This window comes from Coptis chinensis, chromosome 8 (genome assembly GCF_015680905.1).
Source record: "Coptis chinensis isolate HL-2020 chromosome 8, ASM1568090v1, whole genome shotgun sequence".
NCBI classification, from domain to species: Eukaryota; Viridiplantae; Streptophyta; class Magnoliopsida; order Ranunculales; family Ranunculaceae; genus Coptis; species Coptis chinensis.
Window position 1 is genome coordinate 12555740 of NC_141463.1, and position 25794 is coordinate 12581533.

The following is a 25794-nucleotide window of genomic DNA, read 5'->3' on the forward strand; positions in this document are numbered from 1 at the left end:
ATCATCGAACCCACTATTGCCCCCTTTCTCCAACTGCATAATCATTCCCAAAAATGAGACAACATTCATTCATAGTAAGGAAATGATTTCTCGCCTCGAGAGTGTTTGCCAACGGATGAGCCTAAATCCCACAATATACCAATTAATATGGCATCCAAAACCAAATCCTATAAAAAAAATGAGATTATTTTATTACCTTTACATAACTCTCTCATGCATTCTCATCTCAGATCAATTCTTTTGGTCTCTTTGTTGAAAGACAAACCAAACCCACTAGCATCAATCAGATGTTTCGCAAGAACTTGCCAAGCAAGTCTCATTGTTTTCAACCTCGACCGACATTGTCTCAAACACAATTCATTCCAAGTCGCAGATTGATCTCATCAGCAAGACGCTTCAAGCTCTTTTCCTCCACCCATTATCTCGCCCTTGCCCCCAAAGAGCTAACTCCTCTAACAACACCTCTACCAAGATGGCTTCCATGTTGGGATACCATCTAATTTGGGGCGATCTTGTTTTCACAACTTTTTTCTGTTTTCCAACCATACCTAGTTTGAAGCAATGACCAACAAAGAACATAGCATAGTAACATATCAAGGTAACAAATAAAAAAGATTGCATGTGAATAAAACATTATAAGTAGTTGAAACATAATAGTGTCTATTACAAAAACAATCTAATAAAATCATAAGTCTACTACAAAAACATCACTCATAAAATCATAATATCTATTACATCACTCGTTATCTGCCCACATTGCAATTGACAACTCATCCCTAAAATTAGTCCACCCAATGCTTGCCTGCATATCAATATTCATATTTGGAGCATTCAGAGAGTTGTCAGCCTCTTCCTCATCATCAGTGAGCTCCTCATCACTTAATGTATTATCAGGATCTTCTTCTCGCAAGAAGTTGTGCAATGCACAACATGCAAGGATAACCTTTGTGTGTGTTTTTGACATCGTGGAAAACTGCATGCCTTAGATAGGCAAATCGCTTCTTCAAGAGACCGATTGTCCTTTCAACAACAAGACGTAAAGATGAATGGCTTAAAATTATATTGTTCTTTATGATTTTGAGGTTGAACTTCACCGATCTCTCTAAGATGGTACCAGACACCACGGTAAAGGCGTGAGGAACCCCGGCACTAAAGCAAATCCAAAGATCCGCAAGATAGTACTTGCCATTTGGAACAGTAAGCTTATGCCCGGACGAGCCACAACACTCCTCAACAACCGGCCCATCGTGTCTTAGATCCCTCCCACCCTGCTAGCACGTATGTGAACCTCATGTCAAATGTGCAAGCTACTAACACATTTTGGGTCACGACACCTTTCCTGTTACGATACCTAGCCTGTTGCGCTAGTGGTAAATTGATTGGAAAGTGTGTACCATCAACCGCACCCACAACGATCCTAACATAAAAAACTTCATAAATATTTATTGAACTATTAAACATTGAAATCAGAATGATCCTATCCATTTTCCAAAAAGTTGACTGACCTTGAAATAACAATGCCAATGATGTGTGTTGGTACACTCGCGAGGGGAGTTATCAGCGGTAGCATTTGTTACTAACTCTCTGAATAAACAAAGGATTGCATCCAACACAAGATGGAAATAACGGTGAACTGTTTCTCCTGAACGGAAGAATTGAAATGTTTCATTCCGATTACGCATGTCATGCCCAACAGTGTTGAGAAATAGGGCAACTTGCTCTTCCAATGTAACATGTCTGCTTTCACGTAGACCATGACCATGCAAACGAAAGTGCACAAGTTTACGAACATTGATCGCCTCATCCTTAATTGCTCGTGGCAAAATCATGTCGCTGCTTGTATACATCCTACCCAATACATTCTCCGCACTTGATCCCAATTCCTACGAGGACCTCTAATAAGAGCTGGGGAGCCCTACGCTAGGCCTATACCTCCCAATATACATTCTCCTATACCACCATGTCATCATTATATATGCACTTATAACTATAAGTAGAAATGCCACTAACCTACGACCGCGCTCGTAATCATTCTACAATATTTCAAAAAAAAAAAAAAAAATTAATAAAGTATACAAATTCATGTACTCAATTAACTAAACATACAAATTGATACAAACATACATGCATGAACAATGTAGAGGAAGCTCACCAAACAGAAAAATGACAAAATAACAAAACAAAGACAAAGACATACTACGACACCAAACCATACCCAAATTCAAAAATAAGCAAAGTAGCTAAAACCATATAATAAGAGAAGATTCGAAACAAAGGCTATGGTTCACCAGGTTCTACACAGACAATATTTAAAAGGGCATTCCCTAAACTCCTACAAGAATTAGACCACCACAACAAAAGGTTCATATTATTGGATCTATAGAAAATTTCCTTGCTTTTTTATGACGTGTGAAGTTTCCATTCTTGCAATTTGTTAGAAGTCAAATTGCATTAGGTAAACCTACTCAATATGGGAACTTCGTATTAACCTTCGATGGTTTTAGCAAGATTTAGTTTCCTATTGTAAGAGACTGATTGGTTGGGTATGTAGTTTCTTTGTATGGGATGTCGCCTAGCGCTTAAATTTGGTCGAAGTTATATTTGCCTCTTTTTATAGGGTATTATTCCTCACAACAGTTAGTTGACAATCGATTGCTGATCAAATGATATCGAGAAAGCTTATATGGACCCGACTCTACAAGAGAGAATATAAGTTGATTGAGCGAAGTTGATTACTACCTGTTTTGGGTTGGCTTAATCTTTAGAGTAAGAGGAAGTGGGCGCTTCCGTTGTCCTTAACCAATGTGGGAAGCTTATTGCTTAGCAAAGATTAACGCACTTATGAGCTTCTATTAAATGTGTGGCTTCTTTTGTTATGACGATGTTTCTTTAGATGATGGCACTAGATGGGTGCAAAAAGATTCTCACGCGGTGCATGCGGGAATGATGGCATAGGTGCTATAGCTAATGCTTATATAGCATGGGACATGTCGTGTTTAGGATATCTATTTGCATTTAGCTTTCTTTGTGTCATAATCGGCTTCTCCATATGCAATAGTATTGGTGGAATCATTCAAACAAATGAAGGAGAGGTCTTAATTGGGCTTACACAAAAGGGAGGAGAGAGATCAGTCCCCATATAAGGAAATGAGGGCATTCCAATTTAAATTAAGCTTTGAGAGAAATAGACAGATGATTAGGTCAGAAGTTACGGACTTATGCCCACACGCCAAGTTTTAATATTCACGATTAGTATACATAGAAGAAAAATAATATAGCAGAACCAGTATTCAAATCTCAAGGCATCAAACCGACCTCTGAAGTCTGAAGAAGGACGAAATCACCTTTGCTAGTTTCTAATTTTTAATGAGAGAAAATTCAATCAATCACATTGTAAAAGACAGTAATCATGATTGAATTTTCTAAAAATACAAGGCAGATAAAATCATCTCGATAACGGTAACGCGTGCCTTATGTAGAAAATTTACCCAAAGCAGAGATTTGACAAGTAATAGTGAAAAAAAAAGATTGAGATAAGAGAGAAGAGAGATAAGAGCGAGTAGAGAGTATACCGAAAAGAGAGCGAAGTTGATGAGAGGGCAAAGGAGAGAGAGAGAAGAGAGATCGAGTGGGAAAGTTGTTTCTATTTGCAAAGGAGAAAGAGAGGAGAGATCGAGAGGGAGAGTTGTTTCTATTTTCCTATCATAGTGGGAAAATACCGGGTGACTAATTCAACTTTGGGGAGGTGTTTTCTATTTTCCCACTTCTAGTGGGGATAATTTGATTTGCCGGCTAATTCCAAATAGTGTTTGCCAGGGCCCTTAAATACACCCAAACACTGGCAAATGGTGCTTCTAGTGGGAAAATACAATTAGCCACCCCCATTTGCCAGTTAACAAACACACCCTAATATATTTTGGGAACAAGGATAGGGCGTTCTAAGACTTCTAACGGCTGAAAATGGGCTTTTCTTTGTATTGTTGTTTATTGTTGTGTAGCCCAATGATTCACACTTTCTTTATGTTTATTCTAGATGAGGCCCAATTCAAACTTGTATGTATATTGTTTTGTTTTGTTTTTTTGCCCAAAACTTACCCTAAGCAGCCGGCAGCGCTCTCCTAGCTCCGCCCTTGTTGTAGAATGATCTCAAAATGAGTGCACATTACAAACATAAATATAAACAAAAGCAATGGCATAGGAAAGAAGGAATGCACTTTTGAATTATAAACCAGTTAAGTACCCACTTTTTGGGTACAGAGTTTTTGTTAGGCTAAGTCCAATGGTTTGGTGCGCCATCCCGCCAAACCACAATAGCATAGTGTATACAGTTAGCGGCTTAGCGTTTCCCAATCCAATGGTTTTTTTTTTTTGGGACTCTTCAACCGCCATTCCTAATAAAGCGTGTGGAAAAAAAAAAAAAAAAAAAAAGATTTTTTAGACTCTCAACCGCCCGCCAATGGCGGGTAGGATTTTTTTTTTTTTTTTTTATTAAGACTCTCAACCGCCCGATTGCCTATGGCGGGTAGGATTTTTTGAGACTCTCCAACCGCCATTCTCGCAGCGTGTGGGGGAAAAATTAAAAAAATATATATATATATTTTTTTGACTCTCTAGCCATTCCCAAAGGCGCAGTGGTTTAGATTTTTTTACCGCCACTTTGAGTGGCGGTGTAGACTTGACGCTATCCCGCTAAAACCGACGCTATATATAAGTAAATTTATACCGATAGCGTTTGCGGGTTAGCGTTTTGACGCACCATTGGATCAAAATTTCCGTGATATTTGGTGTTTTGCCGCACCATTGGACTTAGCCTTAACGAGAAAAAAGGTCGACTCTACCAAAAAACAAAGGAATTGTTGGTTAGAGAACTGAAAGCCAAAGTCAATTGGGAATCTACCAATATTGTTCTTCGAATATAGTAATTTATGATGCTATTTAAAAAGGGTACCCTTTAAAAAATCAACATTGTATAGTGTATTTATCATATCAAGTGGGTAAAATATATTGCACCATTTTGCCTCGTAAACGGCCAGTTCAAACTTCAAAGTTCTATATGCAGAAATTTTGTATTTTTGGGCGGCTTGGGAGCCAGAATTTAACTTTGGAACCTTGGAAAGGGTAGCACAATTGGTCCGGCCTTGGGTTTGCTCTTCAATAGTCACTAGTTCCATTCCCCTCAAGGCGTTCCATTCCCCTCAAGGCCACTGGTGAGGCAGTACCTAGTCGAATTTCCAACCAAAGCCCCGGGATTAGTTAAGGTGCGCCCCGGACACCCGGTTAGCAAAAAAAAAAAAAAAAATCATACCCCAAGCATGTATCGGGTATACTGTAATTTACAAAATTAAAGTTAAAATCAAATTTGGTACAAAAAAGATGGTGTGATGTAGGATTAAATTTGCCCAATGACCAAACTACATAGCCAAAAGTTTTGTTTGGCGGAATCTTTGTGTTCTGGTTTACTTCTGGAGCTGAATATCCTATACAAAAGTAGGTCCTGCTTTTATCTTTATTCAACACTACTCAGAAGTCACGATCAGAAGATCTATCAACTATTTGTATCAACATTTTGTACCTGAAATTAAAATATCTGAAGGTTTCAAATCGGCTAAATTTGGTATTGCTCTGTTCCAATTTGTAGCAAACCATGATACATAACAGACTAACACGAAATTCTAGCGAAAAAAATCAGACTAACACGAATTCATGTATTTCGAGACGATCCAATGGTTAAATAACACGGTTACAGAGGAATCGGACTCACTATTTAAGCTATGTTTGGCGGTAATTGGATTGTTTCACACTTTCACTAACATTTAAGATGTTGTAATGTTATTGTGTTCAATTTGGAAAGAGCATGTAGGTTAATCTCGGCATCAAGGGTAAACAAAGAGTAGTGCATTTTTTGTTTTTTAGACAACACCCTTACACCGCTTTTGTTTTTGTATTTTGAATTGGTAATCAACAGTTATATATACATTAATTTAGCAGAGATGTTACAAAAGATCTCTTCGTGTCTAATACATCCATTAGTCATGGAGGAGGTACATCCATCCATTCTATAGGTGAAGAGATTGAGTTACCATAAAAAGCAAGTTGGTGTGCAACTATATTAGTGTTTCTTGGCACCCAATTAAAACAGAAAGCATCATAGGTAGTAATAATATCTGGTGCATCATATAATAGGAGCTTTGATTTCCAGGCCAAGCTAGCCTTCTGCTATTTTAGGTAAGTAATAGCAGACCTTTCATCCATTTGTACTTCTAGTTTGGTGGCATAGAACTTCCTGCTCCATTCAGCTGCTCAGAGTAGGCATTTGCATTCAGTTTCTTCTACACTACTTGCTTCACCATGGGCAGCTAAAGGCAATCGGGGGCCCTAAGCAAAGTTTGAATATAGGCCTTATAATATTAATATATACTAATAAAATTGTTACATCTTATGGATTTGTTTACGTTATTTCATATGAATGCAAATCTCAATTTATTTAACAAAGAATTTAGAATATAATAATTATTATAAAAATTGATCCTAACTTTTATTTTTTATTTTTTTTCTTTATTGAATAGTCATCTCATAAATTTGAAACTTCAATAATTAATTTAACAAAAAAATGCACAAGAGAGAGAGAGAAGAAAATTTTTATACCAAATAAAACAATATATATAATGATGGATTATAGAAAAAAACCAAAAAAGACAAAAGAATAATAGAGGTAAGATTGAAGTGTTGGCTTTAATGCCCCATATTTGATTATTTGTTATAGAGTGATGAATAATTTTAATAAATTATAGAGACATGTATGTATTTTTTTGGAGAATGCGAAAATGCGAGGAAAACGAAAGTGTTTAACGTGATTTTATAGTTTCCAATTTTTCAATGTAAAAACATTTATCTAAGGATTAAAATAAATGAAAAACAATAATAATAAGAGTTTTTTTTTTTTTTTTTTTTTTGGCTAATAAAACAATAATGGGCTGTGAGCTAAAATATATTGGGGCCCTTTGGGCTGCAAGCCCTAAGCGGCTCCTTATTATGTTATGGGGAGAGCCGGCTCGCTTCACCCCTTCACAATCGCGATTCGCTCCTCTGCAGCCGAAAAGACACAACCGCTAGCGAACGCTAAACTTTAATGAGGTGACCAACCATTAAATGCTATGTTGTACACGCGTTGTCATGTCAACTCTAACACTAATAATATGCTAAATGCCTAAGAGCATCTCTAGGTGGTGGTAGCATACTCTTCAAATTTGAAGAATGCTACCACAGAATTTGCTATCAAATTTCGACCAACTCTAGGTGGTCGCAAATTCGTAGTCGCAAAATTCATTGGGGACCCACCTGCGCGACATTAGTATTTGGCGCTACGCAAGATCACCGTCATCGAACAATGGTACCGGGCGCTACCATTTCTAATGTCGCGTCTTTGCGTTTTTTTTAATGTCGCGCGACAGTCGGACTTTTGTCATTTTACAAATTTTTTCAACTCAGTCACTCTAGTTAGTAGGAAAAAAATGAGTTCCGACGCCGAATCCGTCTATAATAACCAAACACGATGGAGTGGTGGAGATGAGGAAGAAGAAAAAGCAGCATACGTTTGGGATAATCCTAGTGGTGATCTAGATGATGAACCAACCAAACTTCCCGAATCGAAATCAAGGAGTCGAAATTCGACGATCCATTGTTTGCTTCAATATCGCCAAAGTCGATTTTGAATTTCTGAAGCTATTGATTTCAGCCATCTTAGGCCGGTGTCTAAGAGATTTCATGATAGGCATGTCTCAAGAGTTGTTCTTGAACAACAGGTATGTATTTTAATTTCATAAATTAGTAGTAGTAGTAGTTAATTTTAGTAGTTCAATACGTTATATTTTTTATTTTTATTTTTTTTAATTTTAGTTTCATTTTTATGCATTACATCGGAGATGTGTTATGTATCGGGTTGATTGCACTCCACGCGCTTAGGGCGTGGTGGGATGATATTAAGAAAGTCGGTGCACTTGACCATGTTAGAGATGCAATTTTAGCGACTCCCTTTGCTCATCTAGTTGACATCCCTTATAATAAGACTGACATTCATGAAGTTATTAATGGTTTAGTTGAGAGATGGTGGGATAGTACACATACTTTTCACTTCCCTCGAGGGAGAGTTGGGTTTCACTCCATTAGATTTTTGCATGATATCTGGTTTGAGTATAGGATTAGGTGATCCGCCGAGATGTAGCAATCAATTCCGTGAGTTGTGCCCAAATGATGACTTTCTTCCTTTGTCGACCGAGGAGTCATATGACGCCGATCTTTGGTGTTAGGATTTCTGGTATCAAGGCTGCATACATTACACCGCTTGACTCACCGATTCAGATTGCAGTTTTTGATAGATTATTTGTCACTTGATTCGGATGATGGTCAAACACATGTTGATGAGTATGTAAGAGCTTTACAGATGTATTTGATGGGTGTCTTTTTTTCCTTATGGTCATTCCACGATTAATTTGGGATATCTAGCTAACTTTGAGCACTTGCATGAGTTAGGCGGTATTGATTTTGGTGGAGCCATATAATCGTCATTTGTTCGTTGTTTAGATAGGGCGCCTCGACATACCGGGTGTTGTCGTGAGTCCCCGGATGGGAGGGTTTGTCATTCTCTTAGAGGTATGGTTTTATGAGTATTTTCGTGCTGCAAATCCTATCCTCACAGAGTATACCGATGAGAGGCCTAGGCTCAGGGCTTGGCACGGACCTTGTCGGCGCCCGACCGGTGAGATCAGTCATAACATAACTTCTGTCCGAACCCAGATCGAGCTTAGCACACGAGCTTCTATTGTTTGGAGGCCTTGGAGGACATCTGTGCACATCGACGCGAATGACTGTAGATATGCATTGTTCATTTCTCATAGGAGGATGGTATTCACTTGTGGGAGTGATATGGAGTGGTATTTAGGGATAGATGTTACAGATACCTCACACCATACTTTGGTATCCCTCCCCGATCCGCCTACCCATGTATCGAGGCTAAGGACATGACCTTAGAGCAAGTCATCGAGAGCGTAACGCATTGGACTTGGCTACGTGCTTCGACCTAGTTACATTGCAGACTTATGAGCAAGATTTCTACCGCATCGGGTTCGGGGTGTCTATTGGTCATTTGCTCCCAGTATGTAGTCGTCACATGCAAACATTCATACGGTTAGCAATTTGGGTGTCGACGCGTGAATTCCAGATTACAACCGTCCACGGTGGCGACGCTTCACTGGACCTGCACACATTTGTTCCAGCACCAGATCCCCCTCAGTCAGAGTGGCCTTGGGTTTTCAGTTTGAGCGATCCGAGTGGTCAGACGATTTACCAGCCCATTTCTTCTATTGATGCCACTCGGTCGTACAGTTAGAGCCTAACCTTGGACATCTATCTCTGGTAATTATTTTTATTGGTTTTGTTTTATTATTTTGGTTTATTATGAAAATGTCAAAAATTATTAATGAATAATTATTTCAGGATGACCTACGCATGAGATATGAGACAAGCATTACGTGTAAATGATGGCTTGCTCCCTCGGTATTCGCTACAAGTGTTGAGAGAGAGACTTCTTTCCTGTGCTCATGTGGATTATGACGATTTGCAACGCCAGATTGATGAGTTACTGCTTAGATTGATCGCGAGAAGGGTGAGTTCATCACAAAGATGGAATGACGGAGAGAGTTCACCTGATGGGCGGTCGAGGAGGAGTTCACGGCAGAGAGGAGGTATGTAGGATAGTCTAGGAGGTTGTTGTATGACGATTATTATTATGTTGTGTGATTTAGAATTGTTCATTTGATCATTTTGATATGTTGTGTGATTATTATTATGTTGTGTGATTTAGAATTTACTTCCTTTGATTTAGCAAATGAATTACAATTTTTATTAATAGAACGACAACTAATACATGATTGCAAAAACATAAAATAAAAATAAATAAATAAAATATAACTATTACATATCACCCTTATGTAATACTACTAGAGTTACTCTAATTATCAAGTCAGTCATCATTTTCTTCATCATTGACTTCTTCGTTGTTGGAAGCTTCATTTGTACTACTTGCTCCAGCCTTTTTTTCATATTTAGCTACAATTGCATCTTGTTTTAGCTCTAAAACCCTTCGCAAACGAGGATTGACATTGTCGAGTGACATTGCCAACAACCTAGTCTCATTTTCCTCCTCTCTAACACGGAGTTTTTCTTGCTTCAAAAATAACTTTTTGTGTCTTCTCTTGCTTCAATTTCATCATACTTTGAAATTGCTCATTTTGAATCTCTTCTTTATTTCTTCGACTTTCTTTAAAAAGCTTCAAGAAAATCATCCATATTTTTAGCGATGGATGCAACATTACCCTCAACAACAAGTAGAAAGCAACTTTCTTGTTCTTCTCAATTTCTTTTGCTCGCTTCCTACCGACTGACCTCTCCAAAAAACCTTCGGTACTGCTAGGATCGTACTCCGAGTACAGTGAAGGTGAAGGGGTAGAGTAAGGCGTTGAAGGGGTTGAGGGTGAAGAATCGAAACCTTCAACATCTCCGGATCTTGCTTTCTTCTTTGGTCTTGGAGCAAGCGTTTCATTAAATATCGAAGTTCTTTTGCCACTTTTACGTATTTTTACTAGATTATAACAATCTTGCCATATCCATGGTTTTCCGAAAGAGTAGCCGCGATAAGTTGTTGTTGGCCACCAAAGCTACGTTTATTAAAAAAAAAAAAAAAAAAAATCAATATCAAGTAGTATATAAAATGAAGTATAAATTAAACGAAGTATAAACGAATCTTACAATGTCTTCACGTCCCCACCCGCTTGGAGGTTGTTCTTCAAGCTTTCTTAGTATAGCATGATATTTGTTGAAGAACGGTAAAATAATCGTCCAACGTTGTGAGACTCCTTCCACTTACGGTTCGCGGTCAAAACCTTGAATTTGATTCATTCTAGCCATAATTCGTCCCCAATAAACTTGACCCGATTGATCATTCCCTACTATAGGATCTTCTCCAATCTCAATCCATGCTCTAGTAAGAGCAATATTTTCTTCATTTGTCCAACTTGGACCCCTTCCTTGTTTTGGTTGTGACATTGAGAGTGTTATGTGTGAAAGGTTGAGAGTGTTGTGTGTGAAATGGTTGAGAGTGTTGTGTGTGAAAATGAAGAAGGAGATGAGTGTAGATATAGGAGGTAGAAATCCGGCCGTTTTTTGCCCGTTTTTTTTCCGTTGGAGCACGCGACATTAGTAGTGGCGCGCGACAGTTGTCACAGCCCGAATTTCTAAACAATTAAAAAAATGAATATTTGAAATATAAATATCTCAAACATCACTTGGTTCAATTGTCTAAAAACCCAGGCTATGACGGGGTGGATACAACACAAATCAAAACCTAAAACCCACATCATAAACAATCTTAACCACAAATTCAATCTCTAAAAATTCTCTTTATTACTTTATACAAGTCTATCTTCCAAAAAAAAAAAAACATCAATATAATATTCTAAGAATAACAGGTCCTCAACATCGTATTCTCATGTCATACTAAAATGTAAACTACGTTATTACATCTTTCCAATAAGAATCAGACCTAAAAGAAAACTAACGGACTGCTCCAAGCAAGAATCCAAATCACACGCCGCGGTTCCACTGCCTTCCACCTATGTTCCCAAGAACACACCCACGTTGCCAAAACAAAGCAAACATGGGTCAGCAAATTGAATTTGCTGGTATGAGTAGACTAAACACATATAACCATTATCATACTTTAATTATTCAAACAATCCCTTTATTTTATCCCATAACTCAATCATTCACGGCTTGGAAGGCATGTGTAGTTCCGGCCATTTTAACCTAAGATAATTTCTTCCCAAGCAAAACTTCCATTTTATTAACTTCCATCTTATTAACTTCCATCTTATTAACTCATTCTAATAACTCCTTTTAATATCTAAATAATTGAATTACACTTACCGATATCCACCGGCCAGATAAGGGTAGGACCGCCCCCCAAGACAAAATGTTATTAAGTCCTACCCTCCTGCAAAAGAAAGTTAGAACTTCTATATATCATATGTAGATATTATATTAGGTATTCAAAAGAAAACCCAAACACTCACATAATCAAATTAATTTCTCTTATTAATAATCAATTACTTTTCTTATACACATATTTCACAACCTATGTACCTTAGGTCATTCCCCTCACATTTCAAGGAATACCCAACCTTACATTCCCTCAGACACTCAAGGAATACAACTAACCCGCAAGGCGAATACCTTAGTTCCTCTCTAGGGTAGTCCAAACAATCTGGTCATTCATGGCACATTCAATGAATACCCGGGTCATTCATGGCACATTCAATAAATGCCCACCTAACATATGACATCAACAGTCATAAAACTCAATTCTAAGACTTGAGGCGTGGAGAGTTCTAAAAGAGGTGGTAAATTTATTTACGCATTATTGAAATTTATTGTATATATTATTTCAGAGAACGTAGGAATGTCTTGATTCAATTATTTTTGGTTTACGCGTTATTAATTTCATGGATGTCTAAGTGTCAACGTTGTATATCATAAAATACTGCACAATCACATATTAGTTAATACACGTACACACGTATATATAGAAAGGTCTTAGCCTAAAGCCAAGCACGTTAATAGTCCTAGACTTATCCTATTAGACTGAATCATAATTTAGGAAAAAGTCAAATTTTCGTGTCAATCGGTCAAAGTCAACCCCCGGTCAAAGTCAACAAATAACTCGGTCAAAGTCAACAAATAACTCTGGTCAACCCGCCTAAACTCCAAAACCCAAAAGCCCAAAACCTAAGGCCCATAGTCTAATCTAAAAGTCAAATTTAAAAATCCAAAACCAAAAGAGAATAGCCCACGATTTTGGCCCAAGCCCAAAATCGTTTTGAATCTTGTTCATCTCCTTCTTCTCTACTTTCAAACAACCACTACCGACCACCACACAGCCACCACCGCCACCCATCAAGAAAACAAACCCCGCGGTTTGTTTCCTCCATAAAACCCCCACCTACCCATATCAACAAATCGTGATTCTCAAGATCTCGCCAAATTCAATTTGACGCCATTAAAGCCAATTCAAGCTTCAATTGTCAATTTCCAACACCCAAATCAACCCCCAACCATCAACATAAACCCAACAACAACAAAGAACAAAAATTCATACACAACAAACATTCAAAACAACACCAAAATTTGGGACGGTTTGAGTTCTTGTTTGAACGACCATTAATGGTCGCTCAAGCTTCACTTCACATCCCCTCATCCTCAAACAAACACCTCCACTTCACCACGCCGGTCAAACATCATCAATAGCATTCACAGTTATCAATTCAACCATACAAGTAAAACCATACAAAAGAAAGAAGAAAAAAAACAAGGAACGGTTTGATGCTGGCGATGGCGGCGCCGTCACCACACTGAAATCCGGACTTCGGCAATTTAATTGCCAAGAGTCGCCCTAATTTCTCTACTGCAGGGGTTCAAAATGGTGGCTAACTATTTACAAAGTTGACAAAAAGAAAAATGAGAAAGAACGGCATTAATGGTGTGTTTAAATCGAAACCAATAAAAATAATGGTATAGTATGACTACTCACAATAACAGTTTATATGGACAGTAATTTCATAAGTTCTAAACACACCAAAATCATAGTTCTAGTAGTGGTGAGAGATAAAATCTACTCACCGGTATGAACAGCTCCTACGAATTTCTCTGAGTCCGAGCCGTCGCGCTCCACCCTCCAGAAATCCAGCTTTCATCTCTGCCTCCATTTTCATTATTTTATTATTCTCTGAACCCTATTTTCTAGAACAATGTGTTTATATACTTGGGTCCGAAACCCAAGCCCAACACAGACTCGGGCCCAAAACCAAGCCCACGATCCCGAGTCCAATCCGGCCTAATTTTTAAAATAAACAATTTATTTAATTAATTAAATAGAAAAATACGTATAAAAACACGGGGTGTTATAATATACACACCTTAAAAGGATCTCGTCCCGAGATTCAAGGTAGAATGTAGATTAACCAAACAACAGTACGTCAAACAATTAAAATGAGACATACGTGTATACGCAAGTATACACACCTTAAAAGGAATACACATATACAATATCATATAGATAGACATACTAATATGCAAATCACATACTTTGAAAATGTATCTATATAATATTGAACCCAAGAAATCACGATATCCGCTAGCATACACAACTCAAAAAGAATAAATGTAATTAGTTTCTTCAATTGCCAACACTTAATTAAAACCATTATTTCTCAATTTAGCAAAACCCATATTCTTCAAATTAAGTCATACTAAGAAGGCAATGTAGTTCCTCTCACACCGAGGCAATCAGTTCCTCTCTTAATATTTCCCAACTAGTCCAAGCGTTCCACATTTAATATACATTTAATAATTTCATTTCCCAACAATCTTCCCAGTCAAATCTTTTCACTAAAAAAAAACTCACAAATTCCCTCCACCATCTTGGTGTTTACACATATATCAACATTTCTCTCAGTGTCTCACAAACACCACATGTTTGAAGATAAAAATATAAAACGTATAGACTGATTCATATTATCAACGGCCTACACTATGTCCACCATCACATAGGATCAAACACCTACAATGTGATGTATGCATACTGGCTCACACACCAACAATATGCAAGTATACACTGGTTCACACACCAACGATGCATACTAACTCTCTACCATCACATAGGATCAAACACCAACGATGTGTGGTATGCATACTGGCTCACACACCAACAATATGCAAGTATACACTGGTTCACACACCAACGATGCATACTAAGAGATGTTATGTATATTGGATCACACACCAACGATATACATAACTTGGACAATATCAAATATTTCAAATCCAACCTTTATCAAAAGGGTTTTCTTTATTCCTTGGATAATTCCAATTTACTCAACTATGAAATTTAAAATAACAATTTTTTTCTTTAGTCAATACTTACTTAAAAATAGAAAACCCGTTAGGAAAACAACACTATAACATGCAAAAATTCGATTATAAATTTCATAAGAAATTAACCGTTAAAACAAGCATTTTATTTTCCTAATCATATCCCAACATTCCACTATAAAAGTACACACAAAAACAACAAGCCAAACCAAATACCACAGAGAAACACTCCAACTACCCATTCACCACAATCCGAGGATCACCTAGACCTTCACTATCTAGGCTAACCTAGGCTCTGATACCAAAATGTCACAGCCCGAATTTCTAAACAATTAAAAAAATGAATATTTGAAATATAAATATCTCAAACATCACTTGGTTCAATTGTCTAAAAACCCAGGCTATGACGGGGTGGATACAACACAAATCAAAACCTAAAACCCACATCATAAACAATCTTAACCACAAATTCAATCTCTAAAAATTCTCTTTATTACTTTATACAAGTCTATCTTCCAAAAAAAAAAAAACATCAATATAATATTCTAAGAATAACAGGTCCTCAACATCGTATTCTCATGTCATACTAAAATGTAAACTACGTTATTACATCTTTCCAATAAGAATCGGACCTAAAAGAAAACTAACGGATTTGCTCCAAGCAAGAATCCAAATCACACGCTGTTCCACCGGTTCTTCCACCTATGTTCCTAAGAACACACCCACGCTACAAAACAAAGCAAACATGGGTCGAAGAAATTGAATTTGTCGGTATGAGTAGACTAAACACATATAACCATTATCATACTTTTAATTATTCAAACAATCCCTTTATTTTATCCCATAACTCAATCATTCACTTTTTGAAGATGTGTAGTTCCGCCATTTTAACCGCATAATTTCTTCCCAAACAAAACTTCCATTTTATTAACTTCCATCTTATTAACTTCCATCTTATTAACTCATTCTAATAACTCCTTTTAATATCTAAATAATTGAATTACACTTACCGATATCCACTTCCAGATAAGGGGTAGGACCCCCCTCAAGACAAAATGTTATTAAGTCCTACCTCCCGAAAGAAAGTTAGAACTTCTATATATCATATGTAGATATTATATTAGGTATTCAAAAGAAAACCCAAACACTCACATAATCAAATTAATTTCTCTTATTAATAATCAATTACTTTTCTTATACACATATTTCACAACCTATGTACCTTAGGTCATTCCCGCCACATTCAAGGAATACCCAACCTTACATTCCTCAGACACTCAAGGAATACAACTAACCCATGGCTTAATACCTTTAGTTCCTCTACTGGGTAGTCCAAACAATCTGGTCATTCATGGCACATTCAATGAATACCCGGTCATTCATGGCACATTCAATAAATGCCCACCTAACATATGACATCAATAATCATAAAACTCAATTCTAAAGACTTGAGTGGGAGAGTTCTAAAGAGGTGGTAAATTTATTTACGATTATTGAAATTTATTGTATATATTATTTCAGAGAACGTAGGAATGTCTTGATTCAATTATTTTTGGTTTACGCGTTATTAATTTCATGGATGTCTAAGTGTCAACGTTGTATATCATAAAATACTGCACAATCACATATTAGTTAATACACGTACACACGTATATATAGAAAGGTCTTAGCCTAAAGCCAAGCACGTTAATAGTCCTAGACTTATCCTATTAGACTGAATCATAATTTAGGAAAAAGTCAAATTTTCAGGTCAACTGGTCAAAGTCAACCCTGGTCAAAGTCAACAAATAACTCGGTCAAAGTCAACAGTCAACTCTGGTCAACCCGGCCTAAACTCCAAAAACCCAAAAGCCCAAAACCTAAGGCCCATAGTCTAATCTAAAAGTCAAATTTAAAAATCCAAAACCAAAAAGAGAATAGCCCACGATTTTGGCCCAAGCCCAAAATCGTTTTTGGGTACTGTTCATCTCCTTCTTCTCTACTTTCAAACAACCACTACCGACCACCACCACACACCACCACCACCGCCACCCATCGATAAAACAAACCCCGCGGTTTGTTTCCTCCAAAAAACCCACCTACCCATATCAACAAATCGCGATTCGTTATATCGCCAAATTCGAATTTGACGCCATTAAAGCCAATTCAAGCTTCAATTGTCAATTTCCAACACCCAAATCAACCCCAACCATCAACATAAACCCAACAACAACAAAGCAACAAAAATTCATACACAACAAACATTCAAAACAACACCAAAAATTTGGGACGGTTTGAGTTCTTGTTTGAACGACCATTAATGGTCGCTCAAGCTTCACTTCACATCCCTCATCCGAAACAAACACCTCCACTTCACCACGCCCGGTCAAACATCATCAATAGCATTCACAGTTATCAATTCAACCATACAAGTAAAACCATACAAAAAGAAAAAGAAAAAAAACAAGGAACGGTTTGAATGCTGGCGATGGCGGCGCCACCACCAAGATGTCCGGACTTCCGCAATTTAATTGCCAAGAGTCGCCCTAATTTCTCTACTGCAGGGTTCAAAATGGTGGCTAACTATTTACAAAGTTGACAAAAAGAAAAATGAGAAAGAACGGCATTAATGGTGTGTTTAAATCGAAACCAATAAAAATAATGGTATAGTATGACTACTCACAATAACAGTTTATATGGGCCGGTAATTTCATAAGTTCTAAACACACCAAAATCATAGTTCTAGTAGTGGTGAGAGATAAAATCTACTCACCGGTATGAACAGCTCCCACTTAATTTCTCTCGAGTCCCAGCCGTCAAGGCTCCACCCTCCGTGAATCCAAATTTTCATCTCTCAGCTTCCATTTTCATTATTTTATTATTCTCCTCGAACCCTATTTTCTGAAACAATGTGTTTATATACTTGGGTCCGAAACCCAACACGCACTTCGGGCCCAAAACCAAGCCCACGTATCCCCGAGTCCAATCCGACGAATTTTTAAAATAAACAATTTATTTAATTAATTAAATAGAAAAATACGTATAAAAACACGGGGTGTTATAACAGTGGTAATGGCGCCCCCTTGTTTGTGGTCAAAGTCAAAAAGTGGCGCGACATTACTATTGTCGCTCCGCATCCGCATCCAAATTGCCAAATTTGCGAACAAGAATGCGAACAAACAGGTGATGCGACCACGAATGCGACCACCTAGAGTTGGAATTCCGGGAAATTCCGACGCATTTCTTCAAATTTGAAGAATGCGACCACGGATACGTCCACCTAGAGATGCTCTAAACCATGCCAAAATGACCCCTTGCGAAATCATCATAAACACCTGCTTCCAGCCCCAAAATAATCCATAATCAAGGACATTTCCTTGAGGTTAGTGAGTGTGAAGACTATAGCGCATACCAGTTCCAGTCCTAATTATATGTCTTTCTTAGGGATTATGGTATCGGTGATCACCTGTCTTCCCATAAAGAAGGATTATCGCATCATATTTATTTTAAAATTTTCTGAACAAAGTTTTGCGCTGTTGCAATTTTTTTCTCTCAGGAACACCCTAGTACCCTACAAAAATTGTCATTGAACCGATAACCATCTTTCGGCTAACGTAGCCCCGTCTGTCCCTCGGGATCAACAACGGGTAGTACAGGAATATTCACGACTGCGCTTGTTTTTTAACATACTAAAAATTTTACATACTTTTGAGGTTTTTTCACGTGTGCCAAGTTGCGAAGAGTCAACTATTTGTGTATGCAGTTTTCTATTCAAACTATTGAACGAACACTTGCATAGCTGCATCTACAATTAATATGTTGACCGTAGTTAATTGGTCGGTCCTAAACAAAGTTGGGTTAACCATAAACTTAAAAGTTTAAACTCCTATCCTTCACTATCTATAAGTACACAACTAGATATCTCAAATCAAGCAAGCAACCAATAACAAAGAGCAAAGAAAAATGGGAAGCATGAGTGATGAATCCACCAATAATGGCCTTTCTGTGCCAGGTGAAACGAGAGGGAAGGTTATCAATTGTAAAGGTAAGTGATCCAATCTCTCATATTTCTTCCCATCTCATTACCATGTTTATGTTCACTATCAGGATAACCTTATATATATATCAAGCAGAGTTGTTCATATGTTTATATGTGTATCGTGTTTCAGCTGCTGTAGTGTATGGTCCCGAAGAGCCATTAGTTATAGAAGAAGTGCAAGTTGCTCCACCTCAAAAAATGGAAGTTAGAATCAAGATCCTCTACACTTCTATATGTCACACTGATCTTAGTGCCTGGATAGGAGAGGTAAGAAATAAGATCCCATCTAAATTCATTATTCCTATACAAAAAGATCAATCCTTATGCTACAAATTTCATTTGACAGAACGAAAATCAACGCGTTTATCCTCGAATTCTAGGCCATGAAGCTGCAGGGTATATCCAAAATCTTCTTCAACATTGCCAAAATATACTTAAGATTTTACACTCACTTGTCACTTCATTTTATCATGTTACAGAATTGTTGAAAGCGTTGGGGAAGGAGTCGTCGACATGAAAGAAGGTGACCATGTGATACCAATATTTAACGGAGAGTGTGGAGATTGTGTATATTGTAAGTCAGAGAAGACAAATCTTTGTGGGAAATATCGAGTTAACCCGATGAAAAGCGTCATGGATATCGATGGCAAGCCTAGATTTTCGACTCCAGATGGAAAACCTATCTACCATTTCCTCAGCACTTCTACATTTAGTGAATACACTGTCCTTGACTCTGCTTGTGTTGTGAAGATAGACTCAAAAGCTCCTCTAAAGAAGATGAGCCTTCTAAGTTGTGGAGTTTCTACAGGTACAATTTCAAATGATCTCACACAATATAAATATGGTAGAAATCCGTTAGTGGCGGTACTAAAGTAGATGTATGAAAAAAACATTTAAAAATAAAGAAAAGAAATAACTGGTTGAGATTTTAGATTATCACCTTACTTCTTTGCTATAGAAAGAAATTAAAGAGAACAAGCTTAATTCCCTTTAATTGTACGGTACCCTTAATTGTAAGTGAATCCAAATGCCTGAAATATCTATGCACAATCACCTCATAACTTGGAATTTTTGGCGGAAAGGGAAGTTACTTGGTGCTTAGGTCGGGCAATACTTTATGAGATAGTGGAATTTATCTATTTATAGTGATGGGCCTCCAAAGCTGTTCAATTCATATATTTGACTAAATAATAGAATTGATAATGAACCATTGTACAACAGTACAAGGAGGCGTAGATCTCTTAATAATTATTTGGATATGAGTTGCCATCCGGAAAAAATCTATTTTGTTATAGAAAAAAAATCCATTTTGTCGACATTGAAGAAGAAAATTATTTCGTTCCTATATGTAAGTCAGGACTTGGTAGAAGTGGGAATGCCCATTTGCTTGTCTGCTTCTGACGACTATGGTTGGCTTCATTTCCAACACAATGGGAGTCCAATACTTAATTTAGACTTTGGATACTTCTAATTCAGTAATAAAAACTAGTTGCAATTTTAAATCAGACACTGCACATCATGAAATGAGACAGTGAGATTTCTTGACTTTGGTTGTAGGAGTTGGAGCAGTATGGAACACGGCCAACGTTCACTCTGGGGCAAGTGTAGCAATATTCGGTTTGGGTGCTGTTGGACTTGCGGTAAGTCCAAAACCAAGCTCAAACAATATTTTATTTTTTTGTTTCTTTAATTAATCATTTTGTAAAGTATTTACTTCCATTAATATTGGTCAATGGTATACACAGGCCGCTGCTGGAGCAAAGTCCAGAGGTGCTACTCGAATTATAGGTGTTGATATCAACAAAGACAAGTTCATCAAAGGTTTATTTACTATTTTCAGTGATTGTTAGTTTGTTTTAGAAGTCTTAATGCTACACTCTTTTTGTGTTATTTTCCCCTCTAATTATTTGAACAAATTAATCCAGGTAAAGCAATGGGTATGACAGAATTTATCAACCCAAAAGATTTGAATAGGCCGGTGCATGAGGTAAGTTTTTTTTTTGGTTCTTTTATTTTTTGCCATCAATGATTTCGCGCGTCTGTTTGAACTTATATAGTTAATATAATGTGTGTGACTTACACTCCTAAAGTGTTGCTATAGTGTCCACAAGCACATGTATTATGTTGTTCAAGAAATTGGTAAAGAAAAAGCCAATTTTGGGTTAAAATCACTTTCTATCACAGTAAGTTTTCAAAATCACTCAAAAGACACATTTCAAATACAAATAACTCAAAAATGCATATTTTCAAGTGTAAATAACTTATAAGGACAAATAACCCGGATTTTAAAAAGAAAACAAAAATCGATTTTACCATTCTATTGTTTTGTGCACTTTGTATGTGCATATATACTTCAATTTGAATTGGATAATAATAATAAAAAAAAAATACGTATCATACAATACATTGCTTATCTTGCATTGTATGTCACTAGGGTATGCCCATGCCTACGACCCGTGAGACCTCAACGCGCCTGCCGCGCTACCCCGACAACTCGTTGTGCCTTTGGCGCAAGGCGTACACATGCTGAAACATGTGTCTTCGACCTGAAAAACAACCGTGCGCCTTCCGGTAGAAGACCGGCCAGCGCCGGCACAAAAACAACTCATCACGCCCGCATACTGTATGTCGTCTTCGCCAAACACAACTTCGTCGCTGGCGCAAAGGCCGGTGCCCATTATCCATAAGCCTAATAACATCAATTGGGTGGTATTAATCGCGATCGCCAAATGTCGATTTGGAGGCCAATATAAGCCATTAGGCTGATTTTTGGATGCCTACCCCCACTATTACAATTTTTTTTTAATTGAGCCCATGCTCATGGTTCCAAGCCCATAAAATATTCAATCCATAAAAATTTTGTCCAATTTTGACTTTTTTGTGTGGAGGTGGGCGAGGGGAGAAAAACTGTTTAACTCATCCCATAAAAAAAATTTAATTCACCCTCCATGAATTTTGAGTGACTATGGTTAGGGGGTGTGTCGACCACGTCTCACCTTATGACGTGGAATCTGTCCTCCCACTCCTCCCTGTTTTGTTAGATAGATTGTGTGTGCATACCCCAATAGGTACACACTGAATGTGCATACCTCATTAGGTAATGTCCACTAATTGTTTTGCACATTGAATGTGTGTGTATAAGCACATTGATTGTTATGCATACTTCAATCGTAGAGACACTGATTGTTGTTGTGTATAACACAATATGACAATAGGTATGTACACTGAATGTGCATATTCCATTAGATAATGCATGTTGACTATTGTGCATATGCATGCTGGATGTGCATACCTAAATAAGTCGGGTCGTTTTTCATTTCGTGAATGGGATAAACTTGATATTTTACCGTCGGAGATTTTGGAAAAACAATTAGTTTTAAGAGTGATTTAAGGGCAGAGAATTGTCCCTTTTGCTTGTTCTCGGCCTACATTGTCGGTGGTGCTGCTAATACACAACAGCCTTGATGTCTGTTGCTATTATTTTGAAGATGCCATTACTCGGCAACCAACCAAATTATGTACTATAAAAAATGTCAGTAAAAACAATAACGACACCACAAGAATACATATATGATATATCTATCTACATCAGTATTATATTCTATCAGAAATTAATTGTTCCATTATTTGTACAGGAAATAAAGGACTTGACCGATGGAGGGGTACACTACACTTTTGAGTGTTCTGGAAATTTGGACGTTCTTCGTGAGGCTTTTTTGTCAACTCATGATGTACGTATACGATTATATACGTCTATATTCATCCGTACACGCGTCAAGATGTTTTCCATTTCGTGAATTGGGACCTATTCTTAAGGGTTCTTAACCATGATCTATACCATGCTCATCAAACGACTTTGAACAAGCATGGAAAAATCAAATTAAGTGACCAAAAAATTTGAAATGTCACCATAATAATAATCAACGGTTAAGGAGGATCCAAACCGAGTTGCTAGACAGAAGTAGTGAACGAAAATATATTTTAGGCATCTAGTTTTGATTTGTTTTCATTCTTTTTTGATATTTTCATTTACCAAAATTCTATAGCAATCGAATCTTTTGAACCGAATTTGTGAACACACTGAAGTGGCACTCATCATGCAGGGGGTGCGTGTGTATTGGTCAAAGAAATACTGAAAATCAAGGTCTTTCTGTTTGCCACGTGAGTGTGTTCACAAATTCGGTTCAAAAGTGTGAGTTGCTGTAGAAACACTCTTTCATTTATGCAATCCCGGATAGAGGGTGGCGTGTTTTTTTTGGTCTCAACCCAAAATTTGCGGTTCTTGCACAAGTCTATTGTCAATGATAGACCATGGAACTCTGACCTGGGCTAGACTTCAAATATCTAGGTTGATTTGAATAGGTTTGTCTTCTTTTTAAGTTGAGAATCATCCCAAATATCAAGTTGAGAGAGGCATTTTGTTTTTACGTGATCGAGATCCGTATAACAAGCTAAGAAAAGTAAAAATATATCATCATCATCATAATTAATTAATTATTCATATCCAACACTTTTTTTTTAACACTTGCATCATATAACATGTGACCTTGATGTTACGATGTTGCGATTGACCTCGAGTCGTTGACAGAACTTATGTTTGTCTAGATGGTTGATATAATGAGCCAAAATAGAAGTCCTAATTTTGAAAGTTCACAAACGTCCTATAGGCACCTTAGCTGATTTGTTCGAAACAATGAAATTTCCGAATATGCCTTGTGAAAATGAGCAGACCACCAGATTTCTGTTCCATATAGTGGCATACTTCTTTTGTCCAAGGCACTCAATGGGTGCGTGGGAGGATAAAGTCTACTAGTGATTTCTGTTGTGGTCTTCAGCTAGATGCTTTGCTAGATCTATGAATAATGAGTTTGTGATTCTATGAGGAGCTCCCTAGCTCATTGCAATTCCTGGTTTGTGTCTATCCTGTTCTCACTTCTTTGGGCTTAGTCAATAGCTCCCACTGGTAAACATTCCTGGGCAACCGTGGCTAGTCTTAAAGTTGTGATGGATTGGAGCTCATGTCGGCAATGTACTTTAAAGACATTAATAAAATGAATTATAATTTTGCCGATCAAAAAAATAAATTGAGCATACCTTCGAGAAGTTACAAATTCTAGTTTCAAACAGGCTTTTCAGTTATTTAATATGACTATATGCCTTGTATTAAACCTTATATTTGAGTAACAATATTATAAAGGATTAACGAGTATTACCCTCACTAGCTAGATGAGCTAATTTTTTTTTGTGTGTATTTGGAAAGGAAATCCTAATTTCTCCATCTAGTGAGAAAAAAATCCTAATTGTCTCATCTTGTGGGGGATAATACTGTATAAAATATACATATTACATCCCATAAAAACTTAGTATTATATGAGTTCATCTATATCCCATTTCAGCAATCGTTTTTTCTGACAAAACTCGCGTGAGTACAATTTTGTTAATTATATTTCATGACATATTCAGCATACTAAAGTTTTTTATGTCAAATACTTGACATTGTTAATTATAGCTAGTTGACTAGCCACCAGCCTGATTCTATTGGAACAAGTGCATAATCTGAACATAGATTGCCATATTTAAATCCATGATGAGGACAGTGTGGATTTTATTTTTAATTTTATGTATTATTAAAATTATTTCGATAATGACAGTTGATATTCCTTGAATAATCTCTAGTTTAATTTTATGCAAATTGAAGAATTGGCTAGTGGTTACATCATGAAAGCTTCTCAGATAATAATACAATTTCATACAATATCAGAAATATGTTATCAATTTATCACTTCACTGTCATAGTTATATTGGAACTAATTAGTAAATGACACTAGATTATACAAGATTGGAGTTTGTCTTTCCCATGGCCTTGGCGGCTTGCATGCCTGTATCCCTTAATTGAGTTGACTTCCAAAATGTAAATGGGCTTTAAACCCATGAAGCAAAAAGAGTAGGGCCTATGTGTAATCTGAAATAGGCTATTAACTAGGGAAATTTATGTGTAATTCATTTTACAGGGATGGGGATTGACAGTAATTTTGGGGATTCATCCGACACCAAGAATGCTGCCTATCCATCCGATGGAGTTGTTTGATGGTCGGAAAATCGTTGGATCTGTCTTTGGAGACTTCAAAGGGAAGACCCAATTGCCTCATTTCGCCGAGGAATGCATGCGTGGGGTGAGTGTCCCACTCTTAATCCTAGTATAAAATAAATAATAAGTACGTTTATATGTTGAATTCCTGTGAAGTGCTCTCATTACTTTGTATATATTATGTGACATTTGTTTGCATTATTTGGGTGGTTTCAGGTGGTGAATCTAGATGAGTTCATAACTCATGAGCTTCCATTCTCAAAGATAAATGAAGCATTTCAGCTCCTCATTGATGGGAAATCCTTGAGATGCGTTTTACAGCTTTGAAATTTTATGTATCTGGACGAATGTAGTCTGTGTGTATTGTGTAAGGTTTCTATGGGTTGGGCTTGGCTCTTGGACTTTTAATGGACTGGCTTGGGCCACCAGTTCAAACCCATAGGCCGCCAATGTAGTTTGAATGTAATAAAGATATGGAGGATTTTCTCCAATATACATACATGGTCAGTTGACTCAGTTCAGTGACTGTAACTCGATCCGCAATCTACACTGTCATGCAGGCATGATTCTGAGGATAGTTTGTTTTTCCTGAACAAATTATGTATGTGACGTTATGTCATCTTCACCTAAACACAGTCACACAAGAACAATGACACCAAATTGAGACAGTTGGCCAATAAGCTCCTTCATAAATGGACTATATACCAAA

At 37.2% G+C, this 25794-nt stretch overlaps 1 protein-coding gene and 1 long non-coding RNA gene across 3 annotated transcripts; one reads left to right on the top strand and one right to left on the bottom strand.

Annotated features, from left to right (window-relative positions):
* Positions 1 to 5931: 5931 nt before the first annotated feature.
* Positions 5932 to 20548, bottom strand: LOC147480008 (uncharacterized). The gene is made up of 2 exons (XR_015204406.1): positions 19938 to 20548; positions 5932 to 6375 (listed from the first exon to the last, which is right to left on the bottom strand). It is a non-coding gene; the product is annotated as an uncharacterized LOC147480008 (long non-coding RNA).
* LOC147480009 (alcohol dehydrogenase-like 3) lies at positions 18845 to 25601 on the top strand. Of its 2 annotated transcripts, XM_086577130.1 has the most exons (10): positions 18845 to 19003; positions 19128 to 19264; positions 19344 to 19393; positions 19477 to 19805; positions 20555 to 20637; positions 20743 to 20818; positions 20923 to 20984; positions 22633 to 22728; positions 25009 to 25170; positions 25302 to 25601. In XM_086577130.1, the coding sequence occupies exons 1-10, from the start codon at positions 18922 to 18924 to the stop codon at positions 25410 to 25412; spliced, it is 1188 nt and encodes a 395-aa protein (XP_086433256.1). In that variant the 5' UTR covers positions 18845 to 18921; the 3' UTR covers positions 25413 to 25601. The 2 variants fall into 2 exon arrangements, with proteins under 2 accessions (XP_086433256.1, XP_086433257.1); XM_086577131.1 differs by lacking the exon at positions 22633 to 22728.
* The last annotated feature ends 193 nt before the right edge of the window (positions 25602 to 25794 follow it).